The following is a 15,465-nucleotide window of genomic DNA, read 5'->3' on the forward strand; positions in this document are numbered from 1 at the left end:
TTTCCACTTTGATTAATTGTAAGTTTAGACTTGGGATTGTTCTTCTTTGCTGAGGTAGGCCTGTATTGCAGTATACCTCCCTCTTAGCACAGCCTTTGCTGCATCCCACAGATGTTGTGGTGTTGAATTATTGCAGTCATTTGTCTCCATGTATTGCTTGATCTCTGTTTTTATTTGGTCATTGTTCCATTGATTATTTAGAACCAGGTTACTAAACCTCCATGTTTGTGGGCTTTTTCATTTTCTTTGTGTAATTTTTTTTTTTTGAGAGGGCATCTCTCATATTTATTGATCAAATGGTTGTTAACAACAATAAAATTCAGTATGGGGGGTCAACGCTCAATGTACAATCATTAATCCATCTCAAGCCTAATTCTCGTCAGTCTCCAATCTTCTGAAGCATAACGAACAAGTTCTTACATGGTGAACAGTACAAGGGCATTCATCACAGAAACTTTCGGTTTTGATCATGCATTATGACCTATAAACAATCAGGTCAAATATGAATATTCGTTTGATTTTTGTACTTGATTTATGTGTTGATCCCACATTTCTCCTATTATTATTATTATTTTTATTTTTAATAAAATGCTGAAGTGGTAGGTAGATGCAAGATAAAGGTAGAAAACATAGTTTAGTGCTATAAGAAGGCAAATGTAGATGATCAGATGATCAGGTGTGTGCCTATGGACTAAGTATTAATCCAGGCTAGACAAGGGCAGCAAGACATCCACGGATGCAGAAGATTTCTCTCAAAGCAGGGGGGGTGAGGTTCTGAGCCTCACCTCTGTTGATCCCCAAATCCTCACCTGATGGCCCCCCTGCTACTGTGCCTGTCTTAGGTTGTTCCTCCCTTGAGGAATCTTACCCGTCTCTGGCTAACCAGTCATCTTCCGGGGCCATACAGGGAAATGTAAAGTTGGTAAGTGAGAGAGAAGCCATATTGTTTGCAAAGGTTAGCTTTTTACTTCTTTGCACATTTATGCCCTGTGGCTTCTATGCCCAGCACTTGTCTCGAGGTATCTTTACCACCTGGAGGAATTATGATACTCGGTAAATTCGATATGAGGCACGAATTCTATTTAAGGGTTGTAATTAGGAAGGAAGAAGAAAAGCTATAGATGTAGCATATGAAGGAAACATGGGAGGATTGATTATTTCTTTGACATATCTTCTTGTATAGTACCTTAAGTATGTATAGGTTTTAAACTACTAACTAATTTGCACACACATATTAACATAATAGGAATACGGTGACATAAACAAAGCAAATCTATAATTACCATCCATCTCCAGTGAAGCCAAGAAAACCATTTAGGCACCCTAGGCATTTGTGAAAATTTATCTATGATATGATGGATATTGTCCAACTGTACTTGAACCATCAGACAAATTAAAGCAGCCCATTTCTGGGATCTCTTCACATCCCATATGTTCTTTTAACCATAGATTCTATAGTCATGAGATTTTGGAGTGCTACAACTTGCACCCCTCCCAACTCCTGGTTGAGTTCCAACAGTACAGATCCGGTCAAATTTGTTGTCTCACTGTATGCACATGCCAGCCTAGACATCTCCCTCCTCATTCTTATGGCAAGTCCAGAAAACGGTGGGCTGGATGCAGCCACAACCGCAGCATCGTCCGGATCCCTGTGGAGGCTTTTTGATGATCATCCTCCTGCACAAGTCCTCCAGAGAGTGCTGATGCCGGAAGCTCCTCCTCATATCGTATCTTAGTTCATTTTCTGGGTATCCAAGCTAGGCCTTGGTCTTCTGCGTAGAAACAAACAGACCCTTTGCCCACACTTTGACATGCCCTCTATACCACTGTGCAGAACTCATTGGAGGTCAGCACACAGTAAGTGCTTTTTTTTTTTTTTAATTAAGAGAAAGGAATATTATCAGAAAAGACTACCTCCACAGCTGATCATCTGACACCCTTTAAGTGATCAACATTAAGGATATTTAAAGCATGCGTTGATCTTTGATTTGCCAATAGTTTTATCCTGTTAAGGAGTAATCCCCCTTTTCTTTCTTTCTTTCTTTCTTTTTTTTTTTTAATTTTTAATCTACACTTACATGAAGAATACTATGTTTACTATGCTCTCCCCTATATCAGGTCCCCCCTAACAACCACATTACGGTTACTTTCCATCAGCTTAGCAAAATGTTGTAGAATCCCTACTTGTCCTCTCTGTGTTGTGCAGCCCTCCCTCCCCTTTCTCCCTCCCCCCCATGCATGCTAATCTTAATACCCCTCTTCTTCTTCCCCCCCTTATCCCTCCCTGCCCACCCATCCTCCCCAGTTCCTTTCCCTTTCGTACCTGTTAGTCCATTTTTGGGTTCTGTAATTCCACTGCTGTTTTGTTCCTTCAGTTTTTCCTTTGTTCCTATACTCCTCAGATGAGTGAAATCATTTGGTATTTCTCTTTCTCCACTTGGCTTATTTCACTGAGCATAATACTCTCCAGCTCCATCCATGTTGCTGCAAATGGTTGGATTTTTCCACTTGTTATGGCTGAGTAGTATTCCATTGTGTATATGTACCACATCTTCTTTCTCCATTCATCTACCGATGGACATTTAGGTTGCTTCCAATTCTTGGCTATTGTAAATAGTGCTGCGATAAACATAGGAGTGCATCTGTCTTTCTCAAACTTGATTGCTGCGTTCTTAGGGTAAATTCCTAGGAGTGGAATTCCTGGGTCAAATGGTAGGTCTGTTTTGAGCATTTTGATGCACCTCCATACTGCTTTCCACAATGGTTGAACTAATTTACATTCCCACCAGCAGTGTAGGAGGGTTCCCCTTTCTCCACAGCCTTGCCAACATTTGTTGTTGTTTGTCTTTTGGATGGCAGCTATCCTTACTGGTGTGAGGTGATACCTCATTGTAGTTTTAATTTGCATTTCTCTGATAATTAGCGATGTGGAGCATCTTTTCATGTGTCTGTTGGCCATCTGTATTTCTTTTTTAGAGAACTGTCTGTTCAGTTCCTCTGCCCATTTTTTAATTGGGTTATTTGTTTTTTGTTTGTTGAGGCGTGTGAGCTCTTTATATATTCTGGACGTCAAGCCTTTATTGGATCTGTCATTTTCAAATATATTCTCCCATACTGTAGGGTTCCTTTTTGTTCTATTGATGGTGTCTTTCACTGTACAGAAGCTTTTCAGCTTAATGTAGTCCCACTTGCTCATTTTTGCTGTTGTTTTCCTTGCCCGGGGAGATATGTTCAAGAAGAGATCACTCATGTTTATGTCTAAGAGGTTTTTGCCTATGTTTTTTTCCAAGAGTTTAATGGTTTCATGACTTACATTCAGGTCTTTGATCCATTTTGAGTTTACCTTTACATATGGGGTTAGACAATGGTCCAGTTTCATTCTCCTACATGTAGCTGTCCAGTTTAGCCAGCACCATCTGTTGAAGAGACTGTCATTTTGCCATTGTATGTCCATGGCTCCTTTATCAAATATTAATTGACCATATATGTTTGGGTTAATTTCTGGGGTCTCTAATCTGTTCCACTGGTCTGTGACTCTGTTCTTGTGCCAGTACCAAATTGTCTTGATTACTATGGCTTTGTAGTAGAGCTTGAAGTCGGGGAGTGAGATCCCCCCTACTTTATTCTTCTTTTTCAGGATTGCTTTGGCTATTCGGGGTCTTTGGTGTTTCCATATGAATTTTTGAATTATTTGTTCCAATTCATTGAAGAATGTTGCTGGTAATTTGAGAGGGATTGCATCAAATCTGTATATTGCTTTGGGCAGGATGGCCATTTTGACGATATTAATTCTTCCTAGCCATGAGCATGGGATGAGTTTCCATTTATTAGTGTCCCCTTTAATTTCTCTTAAGAGTGACTTGTAGTTTTCAGAGTATAAGTCTTTCACTTCTTTGGTTAGGTTTATTCCTAGGTATTTTATTCTTTTTGATGCAATGGTGAATGGAATTGTTTTCCTGATTTCTCTTTCTATTGATTCGTTGTTAGTGTATAGGAAAGCTACAGATTTCTGTGTGTTAATTTTGTATCCTGCAACTTTGCTGTATTCCGATATCAGTTCTAGTAGTTTTGGAGTGGAGTCTTTAGGGTTTTTTATGTACAGTATCATATCATCTGCAAATAGTGACAGTTTAACTTCTTCTTTACCAATCTGGATTCCTTGTATTTCTTTGTTTTGTCTGATTGCCGTGGCTAGGACCTCCAGTACTATGTTAAATAACAGTGGGGAGAGTCGGCATCCCTGTCTGGTTCCCGATCTCAGAGGAAATGCTTTCAGCTTCTCGCTGTTCAGTATAATGCTGGCTGTGGGTTTATCCTATATGGCCTTTATTATGTTGAGGTACTTGCCCTCTATTCCCATTTTGCTGAGAGTTTTTATCATGAATGGATGTTGAATTTTGTCAAATGCTTTTTCAGCATCTATGGAGATGATCATGTGGTTTTTGTCTTTCTTTTTGTTGATGTGGTGGATGATGTTGATGGATTTTCGAATGTTGTACCATCCTTGCATCCCTGGGATGAACCCCACTTGGTCATGGTGTATGATCCTTTTGATATACTGTTGAATTCTGTTTGCTAATATTTTATTGAGTATTTTTGCATCTACATTCATCAGGGATATTGGTCTGTAATTTTCTTTTTTGGTGGGTTCTTTGCCTGGTTTTGGTATTAGGGTGATGTTGGCCTCATAGAATGAGTTTGGGAGTATTCCCTCTTCTTCTATTTTGTGGAACACTTTAAGGAGAAATGGGTATTATGTCTTCTCTGTGTGTCTGATAAAATTCCGAGGTAAATCCGTCCGGCCCCGGGGTTTTGTTCTTGGGTAGTTTTTTGATTACTGTTTCAATTTCTTTGCTTGTAATTGGTTTGTTTAACTTTTGTGTTTCTTTCTTGGCCAGTCTTGGGAGGTTGCACTTTTCTAGGAAGTTGTCCATTTCTTCTAGGTTTTCCAGCTTGTTGGCATATAGGTTTTCATAGTAGTCTTTAATAATTCTTTGTATTTCTGTGGAGTCTGTCGTGATTTTTCCATTCTCATTTCTGATTATGTTGATTTGTGTTGACTCTCTTTTTCTCTTAATAAGTTGGGCTAGAGGCTTATCTATTTTGTTTATTTTCTCAAAGAACCAGCTCTTGGTTTCGTTGATTTTTGCTATTGTTTTGTTCTTCTCAATTTTGTTTATTTCTTCTCTGATCTTTATTATGTCCCTCCTTCTGCTGACTTTAGGCCTCATTTGTTCTTCTTTTTCCAGTTTCGATAATTGTGATGTTAGACTATTCATTTGGGATTGTTCTTCCTTCTTCAAGTGTGCCTGGATTGCTATATACTTTCCTCTTAAGACTGCTTTCACTGCATCCCACAGAAGTTGGGGCTTAGTGTTGTTGTTGTCATTTGTTTCTATATATTCCTTGATCTCTATTTTGATTTGTTCATTGATCCATTGATTATTTAGTAGCATGTTGTTAAGCCTCCATGTGTTTGTGAGCCTTTTTGCTTTCTTTGTAGAATTTATTTCTACTTTCATACCTTTGTGGTCTGAAAAATTGGTCGGTAGAATTTCAATATTTTGGAATTTACTGAGGCTCTTTTTGTGAGCTAGTATGTGGTCTATTCTGGAGAATGTTCCATGTGCACTTGAGAAGAATGTATATCCTGTTGCTTTTGGATGTAGAGTTCTATAGATGTCTATTAGGTCCATCTGTTCTAGTGTGTTGTTCAGTGCCTGTGTGTCTTTACTTATTTTCTGCCAGGTGGATCTATCCTTTGGGGTGAGTGGTGTGTTGAAGTCTCCTACAATGAATGCATTGCAGTCTATTTCCCTCTTTAGTTCTGTTAGTATTTGCTTCACATATGCTGGTGCTCCTGTATTGGGTGCATATATATTTAGAATGGTTATATCCTCTTGTTGGACTGAGCCCTTTATCATTATGTAGTATCCTTCTTTATCTCTTGTTACTTTCTTTGTTTTGAAGTCTATTTTGTCTTATATTAGTACTGCAACCCCTGCTTTCTTCTCACTGTTTTTTGCCTGAAATATGTTTTTCCATTCCTTGACTTTTAGTCTATGCTTATCTTTTGGTTTAAGGTGAGTTTCTTGTAAGCAGCATATAGATGGGTCTTGCTTTTTTATCCATTCTATTACTCTATGTCTTTTGATTGGTGCATTAAGTCCATTTACATTTAGAGTGACTATTGAGAGATATGTACTTATTGCCATTGCAGGCTTTAGATTCGTGGTTACCTAAGGTTCAAGGTTAGCTTCTTTAGTATCTTACTGCCTAACTTAGCTCGCTTATTGAGCTGTTATATACACTGTCTGGAGATTCTTTTCTTCTCTCCCTTCTTATTCCTCCTCCTCCATTCTTCATATGTTGTGTGTTTTGTTCTGTGTTCTTTTTAGGGGTGCTCCCATCCAGAGCCGTCTCTGTAGGGTGCCCTGTAGAGGTGGTTTGTGGGAAGCAAAATCCCTCAGCTTTTGCTTGTCTGGGAATTGTTTAATCCCACCATCATATTTAAATGGTAGTCGTGCTGGATACAGTATCCTTGGTTCAAGGCCCTTGTGTTTCATTGCATTAAGTATATCATGCCATTCTCTTCTGGCCTGTAGGGTTTCTGTTGAGAAGTCTGATGTTAGCCTGATGGGTTTTCCTTTATAGGTAACCTTTTTCTCTCTAGCTGCCTTTAAAACTCTTTCCTTGTCCTTGATCCTTGCCATTTTAATTACTATGTGTCTTGGTGTTGTCCTCCTTGGATCCTTTCTGTCGGGAGTTCTGTGTAATTCCATGGTCTGTTCGATTATTTCCTCCCCCAGTTTGGGGAAGTTTTCAGCAATTATTTCTTCAAAGAGACTTTCTATCCCTTTTCCTCTTTCTTCTTCTGGTATCACTATAATACGAATATTATTCCTTTTGTATTGGTCACATATTTCTCTTAGTGTTGTTTCATTCCTGGAGATCCTTTTATCTCTCTCTATGTCAGCTTCTATACGTTCCTGTTCTCTGGCTTCTATTCCTTCAGTGGCCTCTTGCATCTTATCCATTCTGCTTATAAATCCTTCCAGGGATTGTTTCACTTCTGTGATCTCCTTCCTGACCTCTGTGATCTCCTTCTGGACTTCATCCCACTGCTCTTGTATTTTTCTCTGCATCTCATCCCACTGCTCTTGCATTTTTCTCTGCATCTCATCCCATTGCTCTTGCATTTTTCTCTGCATTTCTGTCAGCATGTTCATGATTTTTATTTTGAATTCTTTTTCAGGAGGACTAGTTAGGTCTGTCTCCCTCTCAGGTGTTGTCTCTGTGATCTTTGTCTGCCTGTAGTTTTGCCTTTTCATGGTGATAGAGATAGTTTGCAGAGCTGGTACAAGTGACCGCTGGAAGAGCTTCCCTTCTTGTTGGTTTGTGGCCTTTTCCTGGGAGAATAGCGACCTCTAGTGGCTTGTGCTTGGCAGCTGTGCGCAGACAGGGCTTCTGCTTCCTGCCCAGTTGCTTTCGGGTTTATCTCCGCTGTTGCTGTGGGCTTGGCCTGGCTGGGGCTGTTCCTCCAAAATGTTGGAGCCCCGTTGGAGGCGGAGCGGCTGGGGGGCTATTTATCCCCGTAAGGGGCCTTTGTGCTCCCTGCTGCCCAGGGGGTTATAGTGCCCAGAGATCCCCAGATTCCCTGCCTCTGGTCTAAGTGACCTGTCCTTCCCTTTTAAGACTTCCAAAAAGCATTCTCCAAACCAAAACAACAACAGCAACAATGAGAGAGGGAACAGAAAGAAAAAAAAAGGAAAAAACATACGATTTTTTTTTTTTTTGTCCTCTGGTGCCGGTCCCAGGCACCCGCTCACTGGTCCTGCTGCCCTGTTTTCCTAGCACCAGGGTCCCTGTCCTTTCAACGCTTCCAAAAAGCACCCACCCACCGGTCCCGCATGGAAGGAACGCTCGATATTCTTTGTCCTCAGGCGCTGGTCCCAGGCACCCGCTCCCCAGTCCCGCCGCCCTGCATCCCTAGCACCGGGGTCCCTGTCCCTTTAAGGCTTCCAAAAAGCACTCGCCAAAAAGAGAGAAAAAAAGGGGAAAAACGCGCAATTTCCTCCGTCCTCAGGTGCCGGTCTCAGGCACCCGCCCACCGGTCCCACTGGGAAAAACGCATGATATTCTTTGTCCTCAGGCGCCGGTCCCAGGCACCCGCTCACCAGGTCTCCGCCCTGCCTCCCTAGCACCGGGGTCCCTGTCCCTTTTAGGCTTCCAAAAAGCACTCGCAAAAAAGAGAAAAAATAATGGGGAAAAACGCGCGATTTCCTCTGTCCTCAAGTGCCGGTCTCAGGTACCCGCCCCCCGGTCCCGCAGGGAAAAACCTGGGATATTCTTTGTCCTCAGGCGCCGGTCCCAGGCACCCGCTCACCAGTCCAGCCACCCTGCCTCCCTAGCACCGGGGTCCCTGTCCCTTTAAGGCTTCCAAAAAGCGCTCGCCAAAAAGAGAAAAAAAAAAAGGGGAAAAACGCGCGATTTCCTCCGTCCTCAGGCGCCGGTCTCAGGCACCCGCCCGCTGGTCCCGCAGGGAGAAACGCGGGATATTCTTTCTCCTCAGGCGCCGGTCCCAGGCAGCTGCTCACCGGTCCCGCCACCCTACCTCCCTAGCAACGGGGGCCCGTCCCTTTAAGGCTTCCAAAAAGCACTCGCCAAAAAAAAACCGCTCTGGTTTCTTTCTACCCGCCGGGAGCCGGGGGGGAGGGGCGCTCGGGTCCCGCTGGGCAGGGGCTTGTATCTTACCCCCTTCACAAGGCGCTGGGTTCTTGCAGATGTGGATGTGGTCTGGATGTTGTCCTGTGTCCTGTGGTCTCTATTTTAGGAAGATTTTTCTTTGTTATATTTTCATAGCTCTATGTGTTTTTGGGAGGAGATTTCCACTGCTCTACTCACGCCGCCATCCTGGCTCCGCCCCCCTCTTTGTGTAATTTATTTCTAGTTTCACACCTTTGTGATCTGAGAAGCTTGTTGGTACACTTTCAATCTTTTTCAATTTACTGAAGCTATTTTTGTGGCCCAATGTCCGATCTATTCTTGAAAATGTTCCATGTGCACTTGAGAAGAATATGTATCCTGTTGCTTTTGGATGGAGTGTTCTGTAGATGTCCATTAGTTCCATCTGTTCTAATATGTTGTTCAGTGCCTCTGTCTCCTTACTTATTTTCTGTCTGGTTGATCTGTCCTTTGGAGTGAGTGGTGTGTTGAAGCCTCCTAAAATGAATGCATTGCATTCTATTTCCTCATTTAATTCTGTTAGTATTTGTTTCCCATATGTAAGTGATCCTGTGTTGATTTCATAGATTTTATAATAGCTGACCCCTTTATCATTATGTAATGTCCTTCTTTGTGTCTTGTTAGTTTCTTTGTTTTGAAGTGTATTTTGTCTGATACAGGTACTAGAACTCCTGCTTGTTTCTCACAATTGGTTGCATGAAATATCTTTTTCTACCCCTTTACTTTCAGTCTGTGTATGTCTTTGGGTTTGAAGTGAGTCTCTTGTAGGCCACATATAGATGGGTCTTGTTTTTTCATCCATTCAGTGGCTCTTTGTCTTTTGATTCAAGCATTTAGTCCATTTACATTTAGGGTGATTATTGATAGGTATGTACTTATTGCTGTTGCAGGCTTTAGATTTGTGATTATCAAAGGTTCAAGGGTAATCCCTTACTATCTAACAGTCTATTTAACTCACTTTAGTATGCTATTACAAACACAACCTAAAGGTTCTTCTATTTTTCCTCCTTTTTTTTTTATTCCTCCAGTCTTTATATATTAGGTATCATATTCTTTACTCTGTCTATCCCTTGATTGACTTTGGGGGTAGTTGATTTGATTTTGTATCTGCTTAGTAATTAATTGTTCTACTTTATTTACTGTGGTGTTATTTCCTCTGGTGACAACTATTGAGCCTTAGTAATACTTCCACTTATAGCAGTCCCTACAAAATGCACTGTAGAGGTGGTTTGTGGAGGTAAATTCTCTCAGGTTTTGCTTATCTGTAAATTGTTTATTCCCTCCTTCAAATTTAAATGATAAACTTGCAGGGTAGAGTATTCTTGGATCGAGGCCCTTCTGTTTCATTACATTAAATATATCATGCCACTCCCTTCTGGCTTGTAGGGTTTCTGCTGAGAAGCCTGATGATAGCGTGATGGGTTTTCCTTTGCATGTGATCTTTTTTCTCTCTCTAGCTGCTTTTAAAAGTCTGTCCTTATCCTTGATTTTGCCATTTTAATTATTATATGTCTTCGTGTTGTCTTCCTTTGGTCCCTTGTGTTGGGAGATCTGTACACCTCCATTGCCTGAGATACTATCTCCTTCCCCAGATTGGGGAAGTTTTCAACAATTACCTCCCCAAAGACACTTTCTATCCCTTTCTCTCTCTCTTCTTCTTCTGGTACCCCTATAATGCGAATATTGTTCCATTTGGATTGTTAACACAGTTCTCTCAATATTCTTTCATTCTTAGAGATGCTTTTTTTCTCTGTGCCTCAGCTTCTTTGCATTCCTCTTCCCTAATTTCTATTTCATTTACCATCTCTTCTACTGCTTCTAATCTGCTTTTTAATCCCTCCATGTATGTTTCATTTCAGATATGGAATTTCTTAATGATTGGATCTCCATCCTAAATTCATCCCTGAGTTCTTGAATATTTTTCTGTACCTCCATGAGCATGTTTATGATTTTATTTTGAATTCTCTTTCAGGAAGATTGGTGAGTTCGATTTCATTTTGCCCTTTTTTTGGTGTTTGCAAGATTTTGTATGAGCTAGGTTCCTTTGACATTTCATTTTGGTATGTGGCTCCCTCCAGTGCCCAGAAACTCTAGCCTCTTGAGCTGCTCAGCCCCTGGAGTGATGCCTGGTGTTGCAGGGGAGCAGCGCTGGTGCCTAGCAGGGAGGAAGAAACTGTTTCCTGCTTCCTGGCTGCAGTGCCTGTCTCCACTGTCAGAACATGTGGGCCGAGCACACAGGTGTAAGCATGTGTGTTTTGCATCTGCTGCTGCCATAGGCAGGGCCTCCCTCTGGCTGGCCTGATGCCAGGGCAGGAACTGCCGGTTTGCGAGCTGGTGCTGGCAGGCCAGGAGGAAGGAGCAGCAGGCTGCATATCACAGTGGGGGGCCTCGAAGCTGAGTGGCCAGCCAGAGGGATGGAGTGCCTGAAGCTCCTTAAAGTTCCCAACCTTCTGGGCAGAGCATGCCCAGACAACTGTATCTACCTATCCTTTCTCCTGTGCAGCATTCTCTGTGCAAACCCCACCCATTCCGCAGCCCTCTTGCTGTTAGAAAGCCTCTCAGACTTCCCACTCCTTTGTCCCAGAGCAGCTGAATGTGGATCCCTGTCCTCCACAAATGGCTGGATTCTCCATCTGTCCAAGTATTTTGCCTGTCTTAGCTTTCCCACCCCACTAATCTCCAGAGCACCATGGTAGATTTGTGCTCTCAAAGCAGATCTCCAGGGCTGGGTGTTCAGCAGTCCTAGGCTTCCACCCACTCCCTGCTCTGTTTCTCTTCCTCCCGCCGGTGAGCTGGTTTGTGGGAAGGGCATGAGTTCCACTGGATCAAGGCTTTGGTACGTTATCCTGTTTCATGAGGTCTGCTCTGTTCCCCCAGGTGTATGCAGTCTGGTGCAGCCTTCTTTTCTGTTGCTCTTTCAGGATTAGTTGTATTAATTATATTTTTGTATTATATGTGGTTTTAGAAGGAGGTCTCTGTCTCACCTCTCATGCTGCCATCTTGAATCCAATCCCTATGTCTTTTTGAATCTGGCATCTTTTTTCCTTTGGATAAATCTTCCTTCATTCTTAAGTTATATTCAAGCCTGAATGTGAGTGAAGAGAAAAAGAGAAGCATACTCACTGGTCTTAGTTTAGATTCATGGTCAATACCATTAAGGAAGCTCTCAGACCTATGTGACAGTCTTTCCTGGTCCATGATACATTTCTGCTCACCTAGATGACTGTCTGTACCTTACTCTTCTCAAATTCCTACTGCCTGTCCTTTACTCGTTTTCTGCTGATGGCCCAGCCCCATTTTCCTGAGCACATAGAAGCAATCAGAAGACAATTTCCATATTGCCTTCCTGTAGCTTCCTGAATCTATATATTTTCTTCTCTTGGCTTCTAGGATCCTCTTCTTTCTCAGGTCTTCTCCTGGCCTTCTTACTTGCAGCCTTCTCCTTCCCATCATATTTCTCATCTCAATAAATTTCAGTTCTGGTCTTGTCATTGCCCATTCCATACAATTCATAGTCATCTTTGACTGTTACCTTTTTTTCACATTCCACACCCAGTCCATTGGCAAATATTGTCATTTTTTCTCTTCAAAATATATCAAGAATCTGACTTGTCATCACCTTTTGAACTGTTATTATCTTGGTCCAAATTATCATTGTCTCTTTCCTGGATTATTATGTTTATCAGATCTCTTTCCTTCTGTCCTTGCTCCCTTGCCATGTATTCTTTAGGGAGAATCCAGAGAGATCTGGTAAAATAGTCAAAATCCTTCTCAGTGTAAAAACCAAGGTCCTTGTGGTAGCCTATAAGACCCTGTGAAATCTAGCCATATGCTATTACTTTGCCCTGGACTCTTTCTGCTCTTTCTCACTGCTTCAGCTACACTGGATGTGGCATGTGTATGTGTATATGCTTTATCCTACAAATATTCATTGAGTGCCTAGGGTGTTCCAGGCATTTGGAACATAACAAAAACAACAAGTAAGAGTCACTACCCTCTTGGAGCTTACCTTAGAGGGAGGAGACAGTTAACATATACAGAAAATGTTAAGTGGTGATGAAATAGAGTAAACATTCAAATATTTGTTTAACACTAATATATTTATATATATAATATATATAAAGGTATATGAAACTGGTCTGAACTCCTTATGAGAGTTTACAGTCTAATTGGACAGCTATAGTATATTTATTGTATTTGATTTTCAGTAAAGCTTATATGTGGGGCTTTCATTATACATTTCCTTATTTACATAAGTAACATCTTTTAGTTTTGACATTCTTTCCATTTGTGCTAATTTTATTACAGTAAATCAGATCCTGCCATTGATGAATTCTTTATTCCACTTAAATCTGCTTTTGCCTAGGACTTCAGAAATTACCAATATACATTGCCAGTAGTTCAAGGTTTGGTAGTTGATATGGAAGTTCAGAAAACCAGCATCAAAATTCCCAGCAACAGATACAATGAGGTAAGATTTACCAAGAAGACATATTTTTCATAGTTGAATAATGAATGCAGATGAAAAATATATGATTACATATAAGTTTATTTTTTAATTATTCATATCAGTTTATAATATTGTATGACTTAGATCAACAATGGGGAATTTCATAACAAGCAAGATGTTACATTCATGATTTATTTAGTCATTGGTTGTAATTTTGACCTTCTGATACTATGATGATCAGTGGTGGATTTGTATTTTGATAAAGGTATACAGTTAACTTTATAATATTACTAATAGGATTTTTTCATTTTTTTATCTTACTGTAAATATATATTACTTTGACTTAATATTTAAGCATAGCTCACTTTACATCCCCAAATGTCATTTAAGTAGGATTCCAAGAACAAATGATTGCATTTTTGAATTAAGCTATCTTGTATACCTAAAGTCAAACTGTACATGATATACACATATTAATAGAATTATGTAAACAGTGCTCTTTGCCTTTTTTCCATGTGAAGTCTTTCTTGAATTCAAAAATTTCTTAAAATCAGTTTTAAAATGTCCATTAGTCATCATTGTGATTTAAAAGAGAAATTTTATTTTCACTTCATTTGATATAATAATGGTTAAAATTTATTGTTTATGAGGTAGGATGGTAACTCCCAAATTACTTCTTCCACTATTTCTTGGTATAAAATCATTTCTTCCTTGCCTCTCTTCCTTTCCTTTCTTACTTTTTTCATTTCTTCATTCAGCCATTTATTGATTTATTCATTTGTACATTCAATGATCATTTTGTACTTGAAGTTAGAATCACAGAAACGTCTTACTGGACTTAAAAACCCAGGGCTCAGCATTATTATGAGAATGACCTATGTGAGAACAGCTTTTACCATGCTTTCCATGTTGTGGCTTTTTTCAGGACAGTAGAAAATATAGTTAGTATGTGTGTTTATTTTTTCTGGGATACTATTAGCAGTTTTTTAGTTGTTAGATAGCCCTATATCAAACAGTAATAGACTAGCTGAGGTAAAGTCTAATCCTCAAACTAAACTATTTTTGTGTAATTTGTGCTCTGAGTAGTCTTAAGTGAGACTGTGCTTTGAGTATTTATTTCTCAAATTTGGAATTTCATAATCTGTTTCATAAATATTTATTAAATACATTCTGTGATATGAAATACAAAGATGAGTAAGAACATATTTGCCTTCTGGAATCTTACTGTCTAGAAGTAAGATGATCAGATGTCATCCCCATGCAGATAATATACATTGCTATCCTTGGTGTTTGCAAGATAGGGCCTCATGTTTGGGAACACGTCTGTTTGTACAAGAGTATCCATAAAAGCTGTCAGGGCCCCTCCATAGTTATTTCACGTCTGACTGAAGACATTCATGGCAACAGCTGCCTTTTGTTTTTATCTGAATTCTGCCTCCTCTATTTCATGAAGGTTCAGAAATCTTTGTTCAAAATGAGTAACTATATTTCTTGTCATTTATTATATTTTATTTTCAGTAAAGCTTGTAAGTATGTATCACTTATTTTTCTTACCTGATTTAGCAGATTGACTTTCCTTCTAATTCAATTCTTATTTCAACTTATATTTTGTTTATTTCAACTCAGTTTCTTATTTTTTATACATTATTTCATTTAATCACACAATATTCCATGTTTCCTCTCTTCATTTTTCTTTGTTTATACCCAGAATCTGTCTTATCATTTTCTAAACTATGTTCTCTTTTGCTCTGTAGCCTTTGCACAGGCTATTTCTTTATTGATGCATACTTCCTCTGTTCTTTTAACCGTCACTCATTTTTTAGGTGTCAGCTTATATGGCATTTTTCTCAGATAAGCTTTCATTTAAATCCAACCTGGGGTAACTTTCCCTGTTTTAGGCATCTGTAGAATCCTACACACTCCATATGTAATAAGCACTGTGTTTGCAATTTCTTGTTCAGTGCCTATTTTCTCTTTTTATTCTGTCAGGAACTGTGTCTTATTTACCACTGTATCATTAGCAAACTATGTAATGTTGAGTAAATTGCACAAGAAATATCTATTGAATGAAAACATGAAACAGAACTAATATAGATAAAACAATATGACAACAAGTGCTGAAACTTATTGCAAGTTTACTAAAAGTTCAGAGAAGGGAGAGCTCTGATAAATGGAGGAGTCAGGAATGTTCATTTTCCTGTTGATCCTGAATCCCTAACAGCCAGAGCAGCATGTTCCATGCAGGAGATGTTTGCAAATATTCATTGTAA

General features: G+C 39.9%; 1 protein-coding gene across 4 annotated transcripts in view; it reads left to right on the plus strand.

Moving 5' to 3' along the window:
- ZFYVE9 (zinc finger FYVE-type containing 9) overlaps nt 1–15,465 on the plus strand; it is a 230,793-nt gene that overhangs the window by 192,371 nt on the left and 22,957 nt on the right. For all 4 annotated transcript variants that reach the window (XM_037021848.2, XM_037021850.2, XM_073233939.1 and 1 more), the window contains one exon: nt 13,112–13,216. In XM_037021848.2, coding sequence (XP_036877743.2) covers nt 13,112–13,216 — 105 coding nt within the window. The remainder of the gene's footprint in view (nt 1–13,111; nt 13,217–15,465) is intronic.

Source organism: Manis javanica, chromosome 4, assembly GCF_040802235.1.
Source record: "Manis javanica isolate MJ-LG chromosome 4, MJ_LKY, whole genome shotgun sequence".
In the NCBI taxonomy this organism is placed as follows: Eukaryota; Metazoa; Chordata; class Mammalia; order Pholidota; family Manidae; genus Manis; species Manis javanica.